This window comes from Rhinichthys klamathensis, unplaced genomic scaffold, assembly GCF_029890125.1.
Source record: "Rhinichthys klamathensis goyatoka isolate OS25496 unplaced genomic scaffold, OSU_Roscu_1.1 h1tg000786l_1, whole genome shotgun sequence".
Lineage (NCBI taxonomy): Eukaryota > Metazoa > Chordata > Actinopteri > Cypriniformes > Leuciscidae > Rhinichthys > Rhinichthys klamathensis.
In genome coordinates this window covers 963894-980537 of record NW_026607183.1, presented here as the reverse complement: position 1 = coordinate 980537, position 16644 = coordinate 963894, and the positions used below count along the sequence as shown (strand labels likewise).

Genomic DNA, 16644 nt, shown 5'->3' with positions numbered 1-16644 from the left:
GTTGAATATATTACACAACTCTGCAATAATTAAATAGCATATAAAATAGCCTACTTTATGTATTTCTCACTTTATTAACCAATGTCTTTGCTTTTGACCTTGAGCATAGCTACTAAGCAAAAAAGATATAGGCATCACATTTAATTTTTTGTGCTAAAATAAGATTGTGGTACTTTCTTCTCCTGCGTCCTATTCTTCTGCAATCCTGCAGAAAGCTTATTTATTTCACTTTTGGTGCGAAAGAGCCTTTACATTTAAAAAAAAAGAAAAAAAAAGTTTATTATTAAAAATCAAACCAGCAACCCCAAGGTGTTTAAGGAGCATTAGGCCTACTTTTAACTTTCCCCAACACTAAATAAGTAGGCTACTTTTTAGAGAGAATTAGTAGCCTACATTAGGCTAATCTAATTTTTAAAGATGTAGCCTAATTATAGTAACCAACTATAACCTAATTAATTATCCAAGTTTTTTAGAGTAGCCTAGGCTAACTTAGGCTATACACATATCACACTGAACTTGAGAAACAACCGCTAAATATTTTGAGCGGTGTTTCCATCGTGGCCCCTAACGGTTGAATGTGTGTGTGTGTGTGTGTGTGTGTGTGTGTGTGTGTGTGTGTGTGTGTGTGTGTGTGTGTGTGGTGGGAAGAGCGCTGAGCGATTGTCCAGTCTGTCTCAGTGTGCTCCCGGTTGAGGATACAAGCTCCAGGACTAGGATGCTCGATTATTTCAGTTTGCGAGGAGAAAACGTTTAGCGCTTTCACAAAAATATACAGCCCTAACCTACTCGTGTATAATGAAGTGATCGGACCCTTTAAGGTGGACGGCGGGGCCCTGGATCCTGAAGAGTGTCTGCTGCATGTGGATATGCTGTAGTAAACGATGTGCTGCTCCGTGGCTCTGCTCTGCTGTGTCTGTGTGCTCGTGTCTCTGAACGGCGCAGCATCACTGGACCTGCAGCCCGACATGTGAGTCATCTTATATTGTTCAACATAGCCTACTCTATTATACTTTTTACATCAAGTTTTGTTTTTGAATTCGCATATGAAGACGGAAAATTCTTATCTAAAACTTAACCAAAACATATAGGCTTATAAACAAACATGTGTTTTGTCCCAGGCTATTCAAAGAAAACATTTGTCTTAAACATTAGGCTACCATTAAACTTTAATAACATTAATAAGAATAACAAACATTACATTTTACCTATAATGTAGGCCTACATTCATATAATAAAACAGTCTTGACATTTAAATTAATAGGCTATATGTTCATTTTCATTGCCTAGAATATGCATGGACTTCAAAATACTTCAAAACTTCTAAAAATAGTCTATATTTTGTGATTTAAGTATAAAGTGCTACTTGAATGCTAGGCCCATGGCTCAACAGGTAAATGTGTCACGTCACCTGTGTTTTTAAGAAAATGTAATTGAATCGATTTAAAGCATTTCGCTTATGAAAAGTTTCAGTGTCGTGATCTATTCTTGTCGCTTAGGTGTAACATTGGTAATGCCTTAAATTACTATTAACAATACTAATAATTAATCCGTTTGGTTTCTTACCGTAAGCTATTTGTTTTGGTACCAATAGCTCAATAATGTGGAACGTGACACTGATAATTAATGTGTTATTTTTTGATGCCCTTTAGGTGTCGCCAAAAGCGCCAGATTCCATTTAAAATGTGAAATTATAGCCAAACATAAATGATCACTAAATTATTTAATTTATTCTGTAAAGACTTATTCTGTAAAGACCGTATTTTAAATGTATACATTCACCTAAACAACTTGCTTTGAAACAGTTACAAATAGACTTGACTCAAATTTGAAATGTGGAAATATGTAAAGCGTGACTGAGGCCAGTGAGTGTTTGACACACTGACTCCAGGGCTGATCCGGCGTGTGACTGTGCAGTTTATCTGAGAGCCCCATAATTGACTCAGGATGTGCCCAGATGGTCATAGGAAACGACCTGAGAGAGAACATGACCCAGAGCCCAGACTCACCACACTCGCTCAACTAAAATAAAAGACTGTCACAGACGGATTCAAACAAATCAACTGTCCTGATGTATTTATGAAGTTGAAATGCATTCTCAGCGATATTCCATATTCAGAGCTGTGGGTGAGGTGCTCTAACCTTTGGACAACAGTGAGAAAGACATTAATCAACTAACAGATTCTGACAGATATGAGTGTATTGAGAAGTGAATGAAAGCTGAGTTTGTATGTTCTTAGCTGTAGTTTAGTGCCACAATTATCCCTAAAAAAGGGTCTAAATCTGAGAAATCCTCCCCCTGGAAATATTTAGGTGCACTCAATTGAAAAATCTGTTCATAAATAAAAGTATACTTTTTTATTCTACAAATTAGAGAAAATAACTCAGCAGGTTTATTTTTGGTATTATAGCTTTTATTTTTATAATTTCAGTTTTCATTTTAATTTTAGTAATTTTGTTATGTATTTTTTTTATATTTATATTTTAATTTAATTTATTTTTATTTTAGTTATTTTAGTACTCCAAGGCAACAATTTCTATAAAAAAAGTTTAAATTTCTACAGTATTTATTGATTTTTATTTATTGGTTTTAATTTATTTAGTTTTAGTTGGTTAGGCTATTTCAACTTAAACTAAAGGACAGTGAGAAATGTTGCCTTGGTGAACATCATGCTGAAATAAAATAAGTTTTTTCATATAGCCTATTTTATTTTATTTCAGTTAAAATTGATTTTTAATTCAAGTAATGTTTTTTTTTTTATGGTTTTAGTTTTGGTTAACGATAATAACCCTGAAGAGCAGCTTTATGTAAAAACAACAGAAGTTGTGGTATGTATGCCCTCATCTCAGTATTTAACTGTAAACGTGTGTGTTGGTGCAACTGATCATTTGGATCTGTGGTTCAGCATGTTCTTAGAGAATTAAACTTTACAAGTTGTGAAAACATTTTGTCAACATCCTAAAATGAGCTGTTTCTGCAGCCACAAGATCTATAATAGCAAGATCATTGGATCTATTTCTTTAATGGATCATAGTGTCATCATTAACAGAGCTTAATTATATCATTTATAGATTTTTGTACAGCCTTGTGTTGTGATCAAATAATACATTTATAAATTATAAGAACAAGCCACATTTTCTTTTGTTTAATGCAATTAACCCCCCCCAAAATATACAGTGTTTTTTTTATAGACAAAACTATAACATGTTGTCCCCAGTCCTGAATATGTGGTTATCCCAGTATTTAGTGAGGAACACTTGCATATTGGTATCCGTATGTCTGTTTACTGCAGCTGACAGCTGGTGCACACATGCTAACCCACATATATGTTCTTCTGTGAGCATTTATGACAAAATTGCTAATTATGACATCACTAAAAGAGGAGCTGATGTTAAAAGTCTAAAATGTGGCTCATAAGTGCCCCCTATATGCAATTGATTTACTCTAAAGGAATAGTTCAACCAAAAATGAAAATGATGTCATCATTTACGCCTCATGTCGTTGAAGACTTTCGTTATTTTTAATGAAATCTGAGAAATTTCTATCCCTCCAATGACAGTCCACGCAACTACCACTTTGGTGCTTCAAAAAGTTCATAAAGAGATCGTAAAAACGAATCCATATGTATTAAGCGGTTTAGTCCAAACTTTCTGAAGGGACTCGATCACTTTATATGCTGAACAGATTTAGGCAATTATTCACATATAAACATCAACGCACACATGTCATCTTTCAGGCTGTGTCGTGTCTTTTTTTTAGTGAGGAGTCCGATCTTCACTAGGTTCCAGTCCCTGTATCCCTCAAAGTCATCCCAGCCAAGTTTAATGATTGAATAAAAATTATTTTTGACAATAACATTGTTTGTATTGTCTTTTGATTTGCAATGTTATTTTGAAGTACAGTAGCATTGTAATATTACCTATAGATTTATAAAGGCTACTGTAAGAACTACATATTATAGAATAGAATAGAATAGAATAGAGCTTTATTGTCATTGTAATGAGATTACAAAAAGACACCATGCAAACAACAAATATTAGAAAACAATAACTACACAGGGTTAACATGAAATGGGATGAAAAAGTCTAGTGTTTGTGGACATTGATGGGTAGCAGAAGTTCTAATTATAAATAAAACTATATTATAATTATATTATCATTAATAGTAAATATTATGAAAATTAAAGTTATATTTAGCAGTAATGTACCAATATAGATATTACAGTACAACATCGTATAATAAATAACAGAAGCAGACCCATTTACAAAATAAAATAAAAGTTTACAGTGCTAAATTGAATTACAGTACAATTGCTGTAAATCAAAATACAGTAACTTGCTGGCAACCATGCTGCCAGTAATGTACTAAAAATACAAGAAAATAGTTAACAATGAGTTCATTCTCGTGCGTTACGCAGCACGTTTCAACTTCAGCAAGAACCAATGAGGTTCATTCTCGTGTTACGCAGCAAGTTTGAGCTTCAGCAAGAACCAATGAGGTTCATTCTCGTGTTACGCAGCACGTTTCAACTTCAGCAAGAACCAATGAGGTTCATTCTCGTGTTACGCAGCAAGTTTGAGCTTCAGCAAGAACCAATGAGGTTCATTCTCGTGTTACGCATCACGTAAACACTGAGGTTCATTTATAGGGTTTAAAAGTATAAAAGTATAAATATGTATTGAAGTATAGTTGATAAACTTTTTCACTGTTTCTCAGGCCGAATGTGTGTGAGGAGCAGGAGATGTCTATGCTGGGAGTGAGGCAACCGTGTGTTCAGGCGTTTACCCGTATGGTGAAGGTGTGGCGGCAGGGCTGTTCTTCTCAGCACTGGTGTATGGGCTACGAGAGGAGGTGAGACACACTCGAACAAAAACTATTTACACAATTTCCATGTTTAAACATCTCTCAGTCATTATCCTTTAAATCATTTCCTCTTATTACTATTTCCCCAAACAATAATCTCTTAAGTCAGAGCAGTGAGTTTTATTTAAGAGATTTGCTTTCCTACCATTTAGTACCAAATTTGCCAATTACCATAGCAGATGCTTTCCATTGACTTAAGTACACTGATTTGAAAGCTCTTCTGGAAATCTGGGGTTAAGTGATTTGCACATGGTGATTTAATACGAGTCATAATAACCGACTATTGCTCCTCTGAAAGCAGACCTAAACTTTTCACACTCTTCGTCAACATATGTTCTTATTAACCATAAGACTTCAATCTGGCATGCTGAATACGGACCTGCTGATCAATTTAACCAAGAAAATTGGGCAAAACACAGTAACTTCGACAGTAACTCTGAAACAGGAGAAAAATAGCTTAAAAGTTTTAAAGAAAGAATATATTGCAAAATAATGCAGTACTATGGAAGTACAAAAAAACTTAATAATAGTTTAAAGGTGCCCTAGAATGTTTATTTATTTATTATTTTATAATGTTTCCTGGGTTACCCTTATAATGTTAGTATGTTTTTTAGATAAAAAATAATCATAATTTAGAAATAAATGGCATTTTTCCTAGCCTGCTTTTAGCCTCTGATTTGAACACTCTGTTTGAAGGGGCGTGTCTCTGTGGGATTCAGTGTAACCGCGGCCACTGCTGTGATTGGCTGACATGCTTGCATATGAAATAGCAACGCATTACATGTGAAACTCTCTCCCCCGAATACTTTTACTACTGCTATTATACGTTTTTACTATAACAGCTATCGAGATTAACGAATCGTGAGATGTTTTTAAAGTATTTAGATCTATTCCCATCACATAAAATGTTGCCGTGATGAGCATTGAGCAGATGACTGTGTGTTGATCGCGAGAATGAAGATCTAATCATTGCAAAGCAGTTTCTGCACTCTCTCTGCTGTCACCAATGCAAACACGATGATGTAAATACAGTAAGAGCTTCGTTGTGCAGTAACGTGCGTCATTGATTTCATAACGAGTTTGGCAAGTGTCCAGATAAACTCGCGCTGTGTGGAAAGATTGTTCTTTGATCGCTTTCTGTATATAATTTGTTCACAATTTAAATACGATTATTTTCATCCTACTAAAAGAAACGATGTGAAGCTGATATTTTAGTCACTGGCTTGACTTACTGATGCATAAACAGTATTGAACGATTTTGAGAGAAAGATTACCTGTCTGAACTTGAACAATTACACATCAGAAAGTGTTGCTTGGTAGCTCGATCCGAGGCCAGCTCTGTATTGGCGCAAGTTGAGGAAACACTCGTCGGTGAAATGTTTGAAAATTTCCAGAGAAAATAAACAATACTTTTGTGTTCATGTGTACATCCACACTGAGCAACTGCCATGCTTCGGCTGCGCAGTTCCCCCTGGCATTGAGGGCTGGCATTATGCAAATATTTGGAGGCGTACATATTAATGATCCCGACTATTGCGTCACAGTCGGTATTGTGTGGAGAACGAATCGGTTACCTAACGTAACCTCGGTTCTCTCTAGAAGAGGGAACGAGTATTGCGTAAGCTAGCTTACGCTGCGGGAAAGATTCATCTTTGCTGAGATATTGAAGCCAAAAAATTATTTCATAATTTGTATCCATTGACAACGCAGTTCCTCTGCGGCAGACCTAGAGCAGGCTAGCTAGCAGCTCATTGGTTCGCTCAGACAGAACTGCTTAAGCCTATGGGAGAGCGGGGCTGAACCCGCTTCCAATGAGAGGCGCCCGCGGTCTCATTGCGTCATGGCCCGCCAGAATGGGCGTGGCTATGGTGTAAATAACAGTCTCTCCCAGGCTTATATGTTGATTTATTTCAGCGTGAAGCGAAATGCTAGTAGCGCAAGCACGGCCGGGAACGCAATACTCGTTCCCTCTTCTAGAGAGAACCGAGGTTACGTTAGGTAACCGATTCGTTCTCTTACGAGAGGTTCTCTCGTATTGCGTAAGCTAGCTTACGCTGCGGGAACACCTGGTCAACGCCGTGCGCGCTATGAATCCACTCATGAATCCCAGGGTGATACCGGGGGATTTTTAACGTGGAGTGAATGTATTATGAGGCCGGCAGAGCGGGCACATGAAGTGTATACATAAGCATGTATGAGGCCGGCAGAGCGGGCACATGAAGTGTATAAGCATTTAAGGAGAGCACAAGGGGCGAACCGGTTGTGTGAGGGACTCCCAGTAATGCAGCTTCTTAGGGAGCTGGTTGTTAGACAGCTAGTAATTTTGCCTGCAAGGCGGGAACTTCCAAGTTGTAAAATCTGACAAAAGTGGACGGGGAGGCCCATCCCGCGGCCACACAAATGTCATGAATGGAAATTCCACAGGACCATGCCCACGATGAGGCCATGCCTCTAGTGGAGTGCGCCCTGATGCCCAGAGGGCAGGGCAGGCATTTAGATGCGTAAGCAGAGGCGATAGCGTCTACTATCCATCTAGACAGTGTCTGTTTAGAGGCGGCCAGACCTTTGGTGCGCCCCCCAAACGACACGAAAAGCTGCTCAGCGCGTCTGAACGCGGCAGCGCGCGTAGTGTACAATCTCAGAGCCCGCACCGGGCAGAGGAGATTGGCGTTGCGCTCACTATCGGATGAAGGCAGAGCCGATAGGGAAATAATCTGAGCCCTGAACGGGGTACCAATCGCCTTCGGGACATAGCCATGTCTAGGTTTGAGAATGACAACAGAATCATTCGGTCCAAACTCGAGACACGCGGCGCTGGATGAGAGCGCGTGAAGATCCCCCACGCGTTTTACTGAGGACAGAGCCGTCAGAAAAACGGTTTTGAGCGAGAGGTATTTTAGGTCCACAGACTCGAGCGGTTCGAACGGGGGTGCTTTCATAGCTTCGAGAACTATAGAAAGATCCCAGATAGGAACCGAAGGGGGGCGCGGAGGGTTCATCCTCTTAGCTCCCCTGAGGAAGCGGATGACTAACTCGTCTTTGCCCAGGGACTGAGCGCGTCGGGGTTCAGAGAACGCCGCGACGGCTGCCACGTAAACCTTGAGAGTGGAGGGGGACCTGCCCTTGTCCAGCATCTCTTGAAGGAAAACAAGCAAAGACGGCACCTCGCATGACCGTGGGTCCAGATGTTTGTCGGTGCACCATTTTGAGAACACAGACCATTTAGACGCATAGAGCCTTCTCGTGGAAGGTGCTCTAGCCTGTATGATAGTGTTTCTTACTCCTTCTGGCAAATCGACGAATAGTCGTTGATCACCCATGCATGTAGCGCCCAGCGCCGTGGATGGGGGTGCCAGATCGTGCCGCGAGCTTGAGAGAGGAGATCTGCTCTGACTGGGATGGGCCACAGGGCTGTCTGTGACAGCTGAGTGAGCTCCGGAACCCAATTCTGACTCTCCCAACGCGGGGCTATGAGGAGCACCGAGTGGCGTGTGTCCCTGATCCTCTGAATTACCTGTGGTAGCAGAGCGATCGGAGGGAATGCATAGAGCGGGCGGCGAGGCCATTCCTGGGCTAGCGCGTCCTCGCTCCTTGAGAAAAATATTGGGCAGTGAGCGTTCTCTTCTGACGCGAAGAGGTCCACCTCTGCTCTGCCGAATAGCCGCCACAGTATTTGGACCGTTTGTGTGTTCAGGGACCATTCTCCTGAGGAGATGAGGTTCCTGGACAGTATGTCTGGACCGTCGTTCAGATGGCCCGGCACATGCGTCGCTCTGAGCGAGAGCAGGCGGCTCTGAGACCAAACTAAAATGCGGTGTGTCAGTAGGAAGAGATTCCTGGACCTGACACCGCCCTGACGGTTGAGATAGGAGACCACAGCCATGTTGTCCGAACGGATCAGGACGTGGTGTCCCCGAATGAGCGGGAGGAAGCGCGAAAGCGCGTTCTCGACCGCAAGCATTTCCAGACAGTTTATGTGTACGGGGCTTTCCTGTGTCGACCAATGGCCGAAGGCCGGTGAGCCCTCGCAGACTGCACTCCAACCCGTGTTGGATGCATCTGTCGAGATGACTTTTCGGCGGGAAAAGGTCCCCATCGTGACGCCCTGTCGAAACCATTCTGCTACTGTCCATGGCTGCAGCGCCGTGAGACATGTCTGCGTAACTCTGATCAGCTGGCGGCCCGTGTTCCACGCGCGGTGGGGTACACGGCTGTTTAACCAAAACTGAAGCGGACGCATGTGCAGAAGGCCCAGCTGAAGCACAGCGGAGGCTGAGGCCATGTAACCCAGCATCCTCTGAAAAGTTTTCAGAGGTGTGCGGGTGCCCATCTGAAACGAGGCGGCCAGTCGCTGTACACTGCGCGCGCGCTGTGTAGACAGGCGAGCCGTCATCGTGACCGAGTTCAAATCTATTCCTAGAAAGGAAATCGATTGACTGGGTTGAAGGGAGCTCTTTGTCCAGTTGACAGAGAGGCCCAGCGTTTTCAGATGGTCGAGGAGAACTGCGCGGTGCGACAGAAGCTCAGTCTGTGATTGGGCCAAAATCAGCCAGTCGTCCAGATAATTCAATATGCGCAGCCCCTGGCTCCGCAGGGGGGCGAGCGCCGTATCCATGCACTTCGTGAATGTGCGGGGCGCCAGGGATAAGCCGAACGGGAGAACGGCGTATTGATAAACATGACCCTCGAAGGCGAAACGTAAGAATGGCCTGTGACAGGGATTTATCTGGATCTTTATCTGGATTTATCGCACCTGCGCGAGGAGTTTCCTGGTAGTGAGCATCTTGAACGGTCTCCTCATGAGTACTTTGTTCAAAGACCTGAGATCTAAAATCGGTCTGAGGCCGCCGTCTTTCTTGGGAACCAGAAAATAACGGCCGTAAAACCCCGACTCGGTCATAGATGGTGGGACTCTCTCTATGGCGCCCTTTTGCAACAGCGTCGCAATTTCTGAGCAGAGCGTGCCGGCGGCCAGCGGGCTGACAGTAGATTCGAGCCGCGCGCGCGCACGAGGCGGGCGGCGGTGAAACTGTAGCAGATAGCCGTTCTTTATAATGCTTAGCACCCACGGGGAAATGCCTGGAATGGCTTCCCACGCTTTGGAGCATGCGGCTAGTGGCCGAATGGCTATATCGCCCTGATTGCTGCACATAGCGGGCTGGACACAGTGTGTGGGTGCGCTTTGAATGTGTGTGGCAACGGGATTTGCACTCAGAGAGGAGTCTATGGGCCGTGAAACAGAGCGAGCAGAGAGGGGACACGCGCACGAGCTCGTGGGCGTGTTTATGTTCTCTGATATTAGAGCGGGCTGTGCCCGTTTCATGTGATGGGGCTCTGATAGAGACACGGGATATGTTATGCTTGTGTGTATGGGTGAGCACATGATTGTGGGCACATTTTCTACACAACTGGCAAATTTTCTCTTTTTGAGATTTCTCTGGGTAGCCGTAAAAACGGCTTTTTGTCGCTCGCAAGCGGGCTGGGACACCGGCTTGTTTGTGGCGGTCAACACTACAGCAGTCGGCGAAACAACGGGGACTGGCAGAGGGCGAAGCTTTGACGGCGGTCCGGCCGCAGCGGGAGAGCACCGTCGTTTTCTTAACTTTGCTAGGCAGACTTCTGATGATCAGGCTTCAGCGTGATCTTAGGTCGCGGGCCCCGTGGGGGCGGCGGTCTGCGGCGGCTGTCAGAGCGAGAGCGAGGGCGGCCGCCCTGTCTGCGCTGGGCTGTTTGAGTCTGCGGAGGGGGGCGCTGTGGTGGATCTCTGGCAGGAGGCTCGCGAGAGCGGTCCGCGGAAGAGCTAGCGCGGCGGGGCAGAAACAAATTCATCGCCTGAGTAGCTTTCTGGACCTCGGAAAAGCGATCGACGATTCCCGTGACAGCAGATCCGAAAAGGCCCGTCGGGGAGAGGGGCGCGTTAAGAAACGCGGCGCGCTCAGAATCTCCCATGTCGGCGAGCGTGAGCCATAAGTGTCCCTCGGCTACACAAAGGCTGGCCATGCATCTCCCCAGAGCTTGTGCGGCGGCTTTAGTGGCGCGAAGGGCGAGGTGTGTAGCACTTCTCAGATCCGTGACAGCGGGGGAGGGGTTTCTACCGCTTTCGGCCCACTCACGGAGAATATCGCTCTGTAATACTTGGAGGACAGACATAGAATGTAGCGCTGCGGCGGCCTGACCGGCGGCGGCGTAGGCGCGAGCATGAAAGCTCGAGGTCGCTCTGCAAGCTTTCGAAGGAAGCGTGGGGGAAGAGCGCCATCTAGCAGAGGGCGGGCAGAGGTGTGCGGCGACCAAGTCCTCAACGGGCGGCATGGCTGAGTAACCTTTTTCGGCGGCTCCGTCCACCGAGCGCAGCGAGGCGGATATATCGGAGCGGTTTCTAGCCGAGAGCGGGGCATTCCAGGACTTCGTCAGCTCTGTGTGAAGTTCAGGCAGGAATGGGGCGGCCCGGTTGCACGCGGGGGTCGAGCGCAGATGAAAAAAGCTGCCGTCCATCCGGTTCGGGGCCTGCTCGGGTGGAGGAGACCACTCGAGACCGAGGCGTTCGACGGCCCGTGAGAGGAGGCGCATTAGTTCCTCCTCTATCCCGGCGCGGATCCCCGCCGACTCTCTCGTGGATCCGAGAGATGACCATTCTTCACTGTCTGATGCGAGCAGTGAACAGGAATCCTTCTCCTCCGCGGCAACATCGGAAGCGACAGAGCGGCCACTCGGCGGCAACTGTATGTCCGGCAGGGGCGGGGAGGGAGAGCGGGAAGCGGGAAGCGGGAAGCGGCGGCGGCGGCCCGCATGGTTCCGCAGGGGGCTCCGGCGGCCTCTGGGAGCGGCGTTTCTTCTTACGCGGCGAAGAGGGAGGCGACGCGGGAGCGGATTTTGCTGCCAGAAGTCGTGCCCGCAGGGACGACAACGGCAGGCTCTCACAGAAGTCGCATCCTCCATCCGCGAGGGCGAGTTCTGCGTGCTCGAGTCCCAGGCAGAGAGCGCAGATGACATGGCGGTCTCCGTCCTCGAGAGGAAAAACGAGACATCTTTAAAAAGACGCTCGGCTCTTTTAGATATATAAAGAGAAAAGAGAAGGATACAGTCGTCGGATGGCGCTAGCTTGCAGGGCGGCTGAAGGTGGCAAAGACGGCCGGCTTCTTCAGGGTCCGGGAGCTCGCTAGAGTGATGCCTTCTCGACGGCGACGGCTTTTCTCAGGACAGCAGAAGCGTGCAGCTTGCTGAAGATGAAATGAATCAACATATAAGCCTGGGAGAGACTGTTATATACACCATAGCCACGCCCATTCTGGCGGGCCATGACGCAATGAGCGCGCGGGCGCCTCTCATTGGAAGCGGGTTCAGCCCCGCTCTCCCATAGGCTTAAGCAGTTCTCTCTGAGCGAACCAATGAGCTGCTAGCTAGCCTGCTCTAGGTCTGCCGCAGAGGAACTGCGTTGTCAATGGATACAAATTATGAAATAATTTTTTGGCTTCAATATCTCAGCAAAGATGAATCTTTCCCGCAGCGTAAGCTAGCTTACGCAATACGAGAGAACCTCTCGTAAGAGAACCGACCGTTTTTCAGGGGTGTTTTTCATAAACGTGAATTAAATGAGAACGCGAAAACAGTCCAGTTTGAGATTCACTCTATGTCATGTCCATGCACTGAACTCTTGTTATTTGACTATACCAAGGTAAATTCAATTTTGAATTATAGGTCACCTTTAACAATAACTTAACAATAGAAACTAATTCCAAACAATGTTACTATTAATTATTTTAGCTATATACAATTTTACGAAGGGGATCTCATGAGGGGGTCACGAGAATGATCATATTTTGCATCTAAAAGATTTAAAACCACTAGAGAACCGCTTGCACTGTGAATTGTTTAGAATGGTATTGTGAACTGGTTCAAAAGATTAATTGAAAAGACTCGACTCAAGCCAACGACTCGTTCAGAAATCGGTTAGGTTCTTCTCACAGAATGCATCGTTTTTTTGTTCCACTATGCTGCTTTTTAAACGCGCTAGACTGCGCCGCGTCTGGCTGCTTTTCTGCGTTTTTTTGCGCATTATGATCACGTTTTTAAGACGCCTATAGTCAAGTTAAAAGAGGTTCAACAATCGGAAGATTAGTCAAGTATTGTGAGCACGTTTAGAGTATATAGCAACTGTATAATTTGACGGCTCTTCCTGTTATTACGTTATTTCCGGAGCACAGAATGAACAATACATATTTTGTGGTTAAATGTTTTTAACATCTAACCCATTCCCCATTTATTTTAGCAATGTTATGTAGGCCCATGTCTCATTTGTCATCGTCAAACAATTTATTTATTATACTACGGTATGTATGTCGCATTAGGCCCATATCAGCCTCTACACATAATAACCTGTTAACTCTATTTCTGCATCTATTTCTCCCTCTGTATGTCTATCTCAGGACAGGCTATTATACAGTGTACAGGCAGGTGTACAGTATGGAGATGCAAACAGTCTACAGGTGCTGCCCAGGATGGATGCAGAGAGGGGAAGAGAGAGGCTGTCTTCATAGTGAGTATCATAACACTGTATATGTGTGTGTGTTATGGATACAGAGTATCTGAACAGTGTTATCTACAGGAGTGTGTTCTTCTGGTACCTGCTTTAACGGTGGGATGTGCTCTGAGACCAGTGATCAGCTATGTCAGTGTCCAGAAGGGTTCGAAGGAACGCGCTGCCAATACGGTGAGTCTTTCATGCCCTTTGAAGGGGTTGAAGTTTCAGCGCCTGAATAGTGGCTTATTTATCTTTTGAATGTTCAAAAGGTCTGCTGCATGGGTCAGGCTGTTTGCGTTTATGCATATGAGTTTGTGTTGATGCAAGAGTGTTGTATATGTCTAAGTCGAGGTCAATTGGTGTCTTTGAAGCTTGTTTCCCTGGTGTTTCTCCTCCCACACTCTCTTTCCACCACCTGTGAGTTTTCTCAGGCAAACGTCACTGTGGTTTGTTAGATTCTCACTTGTTTCTGTCTCTCATGGTTTTTTTTGACAGCACATGTGAGGTTTTCACACTGTGAGGTGTCGAATGAGAGTGTATGTGTTCTGGTGGTAAACATGGTTTACCAGATCTGGTTATCTGTTTAACAGCAGAGTTTGACTTCAATTGAAACCAGCAGAGTAAATATGCCTTTGAGCATTGAAGAAGCCTCACACACAGTAGTATGTGAATGAGATTTCGTGTTTGTGTCTTAACAGTAAACCTCTAAGTTTAGTCATTGATTTGTGTGTGTGTGTGATCTGCCTAAAGCAGCTTTCCTGCTGCGGTTTTGTGCTGAGATGGAGGTTTGTGCTCCTAAAATGCTTTCCCAGAGTTTCTAAAATTAAAGTTTTCTTCTGCATGTCCGTAACACAGAAGGCTAATGGCTAAACAGTATGACGGTGAAATGACTGTGATGAAAAATGTCTTTTCCATGTTGGACTGGTAAACCCATTAAGCTCATTTGACTCTGAGACTGTGTATATGTGCATGTGGAAGAATGTTTTTACAGTGCTCTCTTTCAATAGACGCTGCCACTGCAGCCCAGGACACGCTGTAGCTCATCTGCCCTTTCCTGTTGGACTGATTTGCTGTGTTTAAAAGCCACTGGTCACGTCTCAGTTCTGAGAGAGAGAAAGCAGGGAATACTATTCATAGAATCAGAAAGTTAAACCCTCATGTTGTTCCAAACCTGTAGGACTTACTGTCTTCTGTGGAACAAAAAATGAGACACATGTGCCTTAGAGGTATTTATTTTGATATTAGAGGACAATTGAATCGCTCTTTAATAGAACAGAGACTACTGTTAACTATTAACTATGATTTGGCCTCAATAAACTCCTAATTGCTGCTTATTAATAGTTATTAAGGTAGTCGTTAAGTTTGGTATGATTAAGGGATGTAGAATATGGTCATGCAGAATAAGGCATTAGTATGTGCTTTATAAGTACTAATAAACAACCAATATCCTAGTAATATGCATGCTAATAAGCAGCAACTAGTGAGAATTGGACCCTAAACGGAAGTGCTACCGATATATTAACTAGTATTAATTGAATCAAGTCTCAACATTGTTTCAGATGTTTCTCCTCAAATTGCTTAGAAGAAATGAAAATAGACACATATGAGACAATTGTTGACAAACTAGAAAATGAATTTGGTCAGAAGATCTCAGATCATTTGGTCTTGAAGTCTTTTGAGGAAGGCTGCAAAAAGTCTTCATTTACTCTCCATTTAAAAATGTAAAAGTTGTGTTGTTCTATTAAACAACAGTCTCTTCCTGGTGGGGTTGAAGAGACGCGTGGGAAACAAGCTCTTCACTGTCCATTACTGCAACTTCCCTGTTTACAGGTTTACAATATGTGCTAAGCGGACAGTGTTTAAAGATGTGTCTGTGTGTACTGAGTGTGTTTGATACAGTTTGCCTGAGGGTTTCCTTTCCTCCATCTTGTTTGCTCTACACTGGAGTTAAGAGCTACAACCCCACTGAGGGTCCTGACTCTGCATACTTCCATGGAATACCACAGAGTATTGAGGAGTTCAAGAGTTACTGATCCACAAACAACTTGTTTAGGCACCTCTTTAAATTGGGTCACATATCTTACATTCTTTGCATGGACACACACAGATATCCATATATTATATTCTTATATAGTCCAGTTGACATCTTTATAATTTCAGTACACAGACCCAGCCTCACTGCTTTGAATGCAGAAAGGCATCATTTCATTTAAAGGGATAGTTCACCCAAAAATTTAAATCCCTTCATAATTTATTCACCTTCATGAATACCAAACCTGAATGACTTTATTTCTTCTGCAGAACTCAAAAGAAGATGTTGTTTTGAACCCTATTGACTTTCATTGTATGGACAAAAAAGTTCAAACATGCTTTAAAATATCTTCTTTTGTTTTCCACAGAAGATATAAAGTCATACATGTTAGGAATGATATGAGGGTGAGTAAATAATGTGAGAATTTTCATTTTTGGATGAACTATCCTTTAATGGTTCATAATGTTACACAATTTTGAGTGTTAATGTACTGTACATGTATAATATATTATGTATATAATATAATATTGTACATCGACATTGCCAAAATAGATGCATTTAATATACTGTATTTGTTTCTTGGAAGACAACATTGGGACAGAATTGGGACAGCAATTATATACCGTACATTTTTTAATAATTAATCATTTTTGGATTTTTCATCTGATTAATCAAAGGAATAATCAACAGATTAACTGATTATCAAAATAATTGTTAGTTGCGGCACTACTTTTTTTTTTTTTTTGGCTGGCTAATAGCACCCAGTCAGAAAACCCTGACACGCTTTAAACATGCTTAAAAATAAAGTTTTTTTATTGGCATCTATGGTTCCATTAAGAACCTTAAACATCCATGAAACCGTGCCATTGCACAAAAGTTTCTTAGTGAAAGAGGGTTCTTCAGATCATTAAAATCATTCTTTTATGATTTGAAAGGTTCTTTGGGAAACCAAAATGTTCTTCTTATGGCACTGTAGCATCATGGCACAGACTTCTGCATGAGCAAGCGTCAAAAATATAAGGATCTTGTTGGCAAATATTGTTTCCCCCCTGTCTGCGTGGCCTTGATTATGTCAGTATAAAAGAACATTCAGTTTTAATGAAAGATTTTTCCTCAGAATAACATGTCCTGATCAATCATGCACAATGAGACCCGGAACATTTATTAAGAAAGAGTCAATTGTTTTTCCAGTTTTCCCCTTTCTCACTGCTCTATGTCTTTATCTTTCAGTTC

At 43.4% G+C, this 16644-nt stretch overlaps 1 protein-coding gene across 2 annotated transcripts in view; it reads left to right on the top strand.

Moving 5' to 3' along the window:
- Nucleotides 1–645: 645 nt before the first annotated feature.
- megf6 (multiple EGF like domains 6) overlaps nt 646–16644 on the top strand; it is a 59432-nt gene continuing 43433 nt past the window's right edge. For both annotated transcript variants that reach the window (XM_056243342.1, XM_056243341.1), the window contains exons 1-4: nt 646–967; nt 4715–4849; nt 13285–13394; nt 13464–13568. In XM_056243342.1, the coding sequence (XP_056099317.1) occupies nt 882–967; nt 4715–4849; nt 13285–13394; nt 13464–13568 (436 nt within the window). In that variant the 5' untranslated portion in view covers nt 646–881. The remainder of the gene's footprint in view (nt 968–4714; nt 4850–13284; nt 13395–13463; nt 13569–16644) is intronic.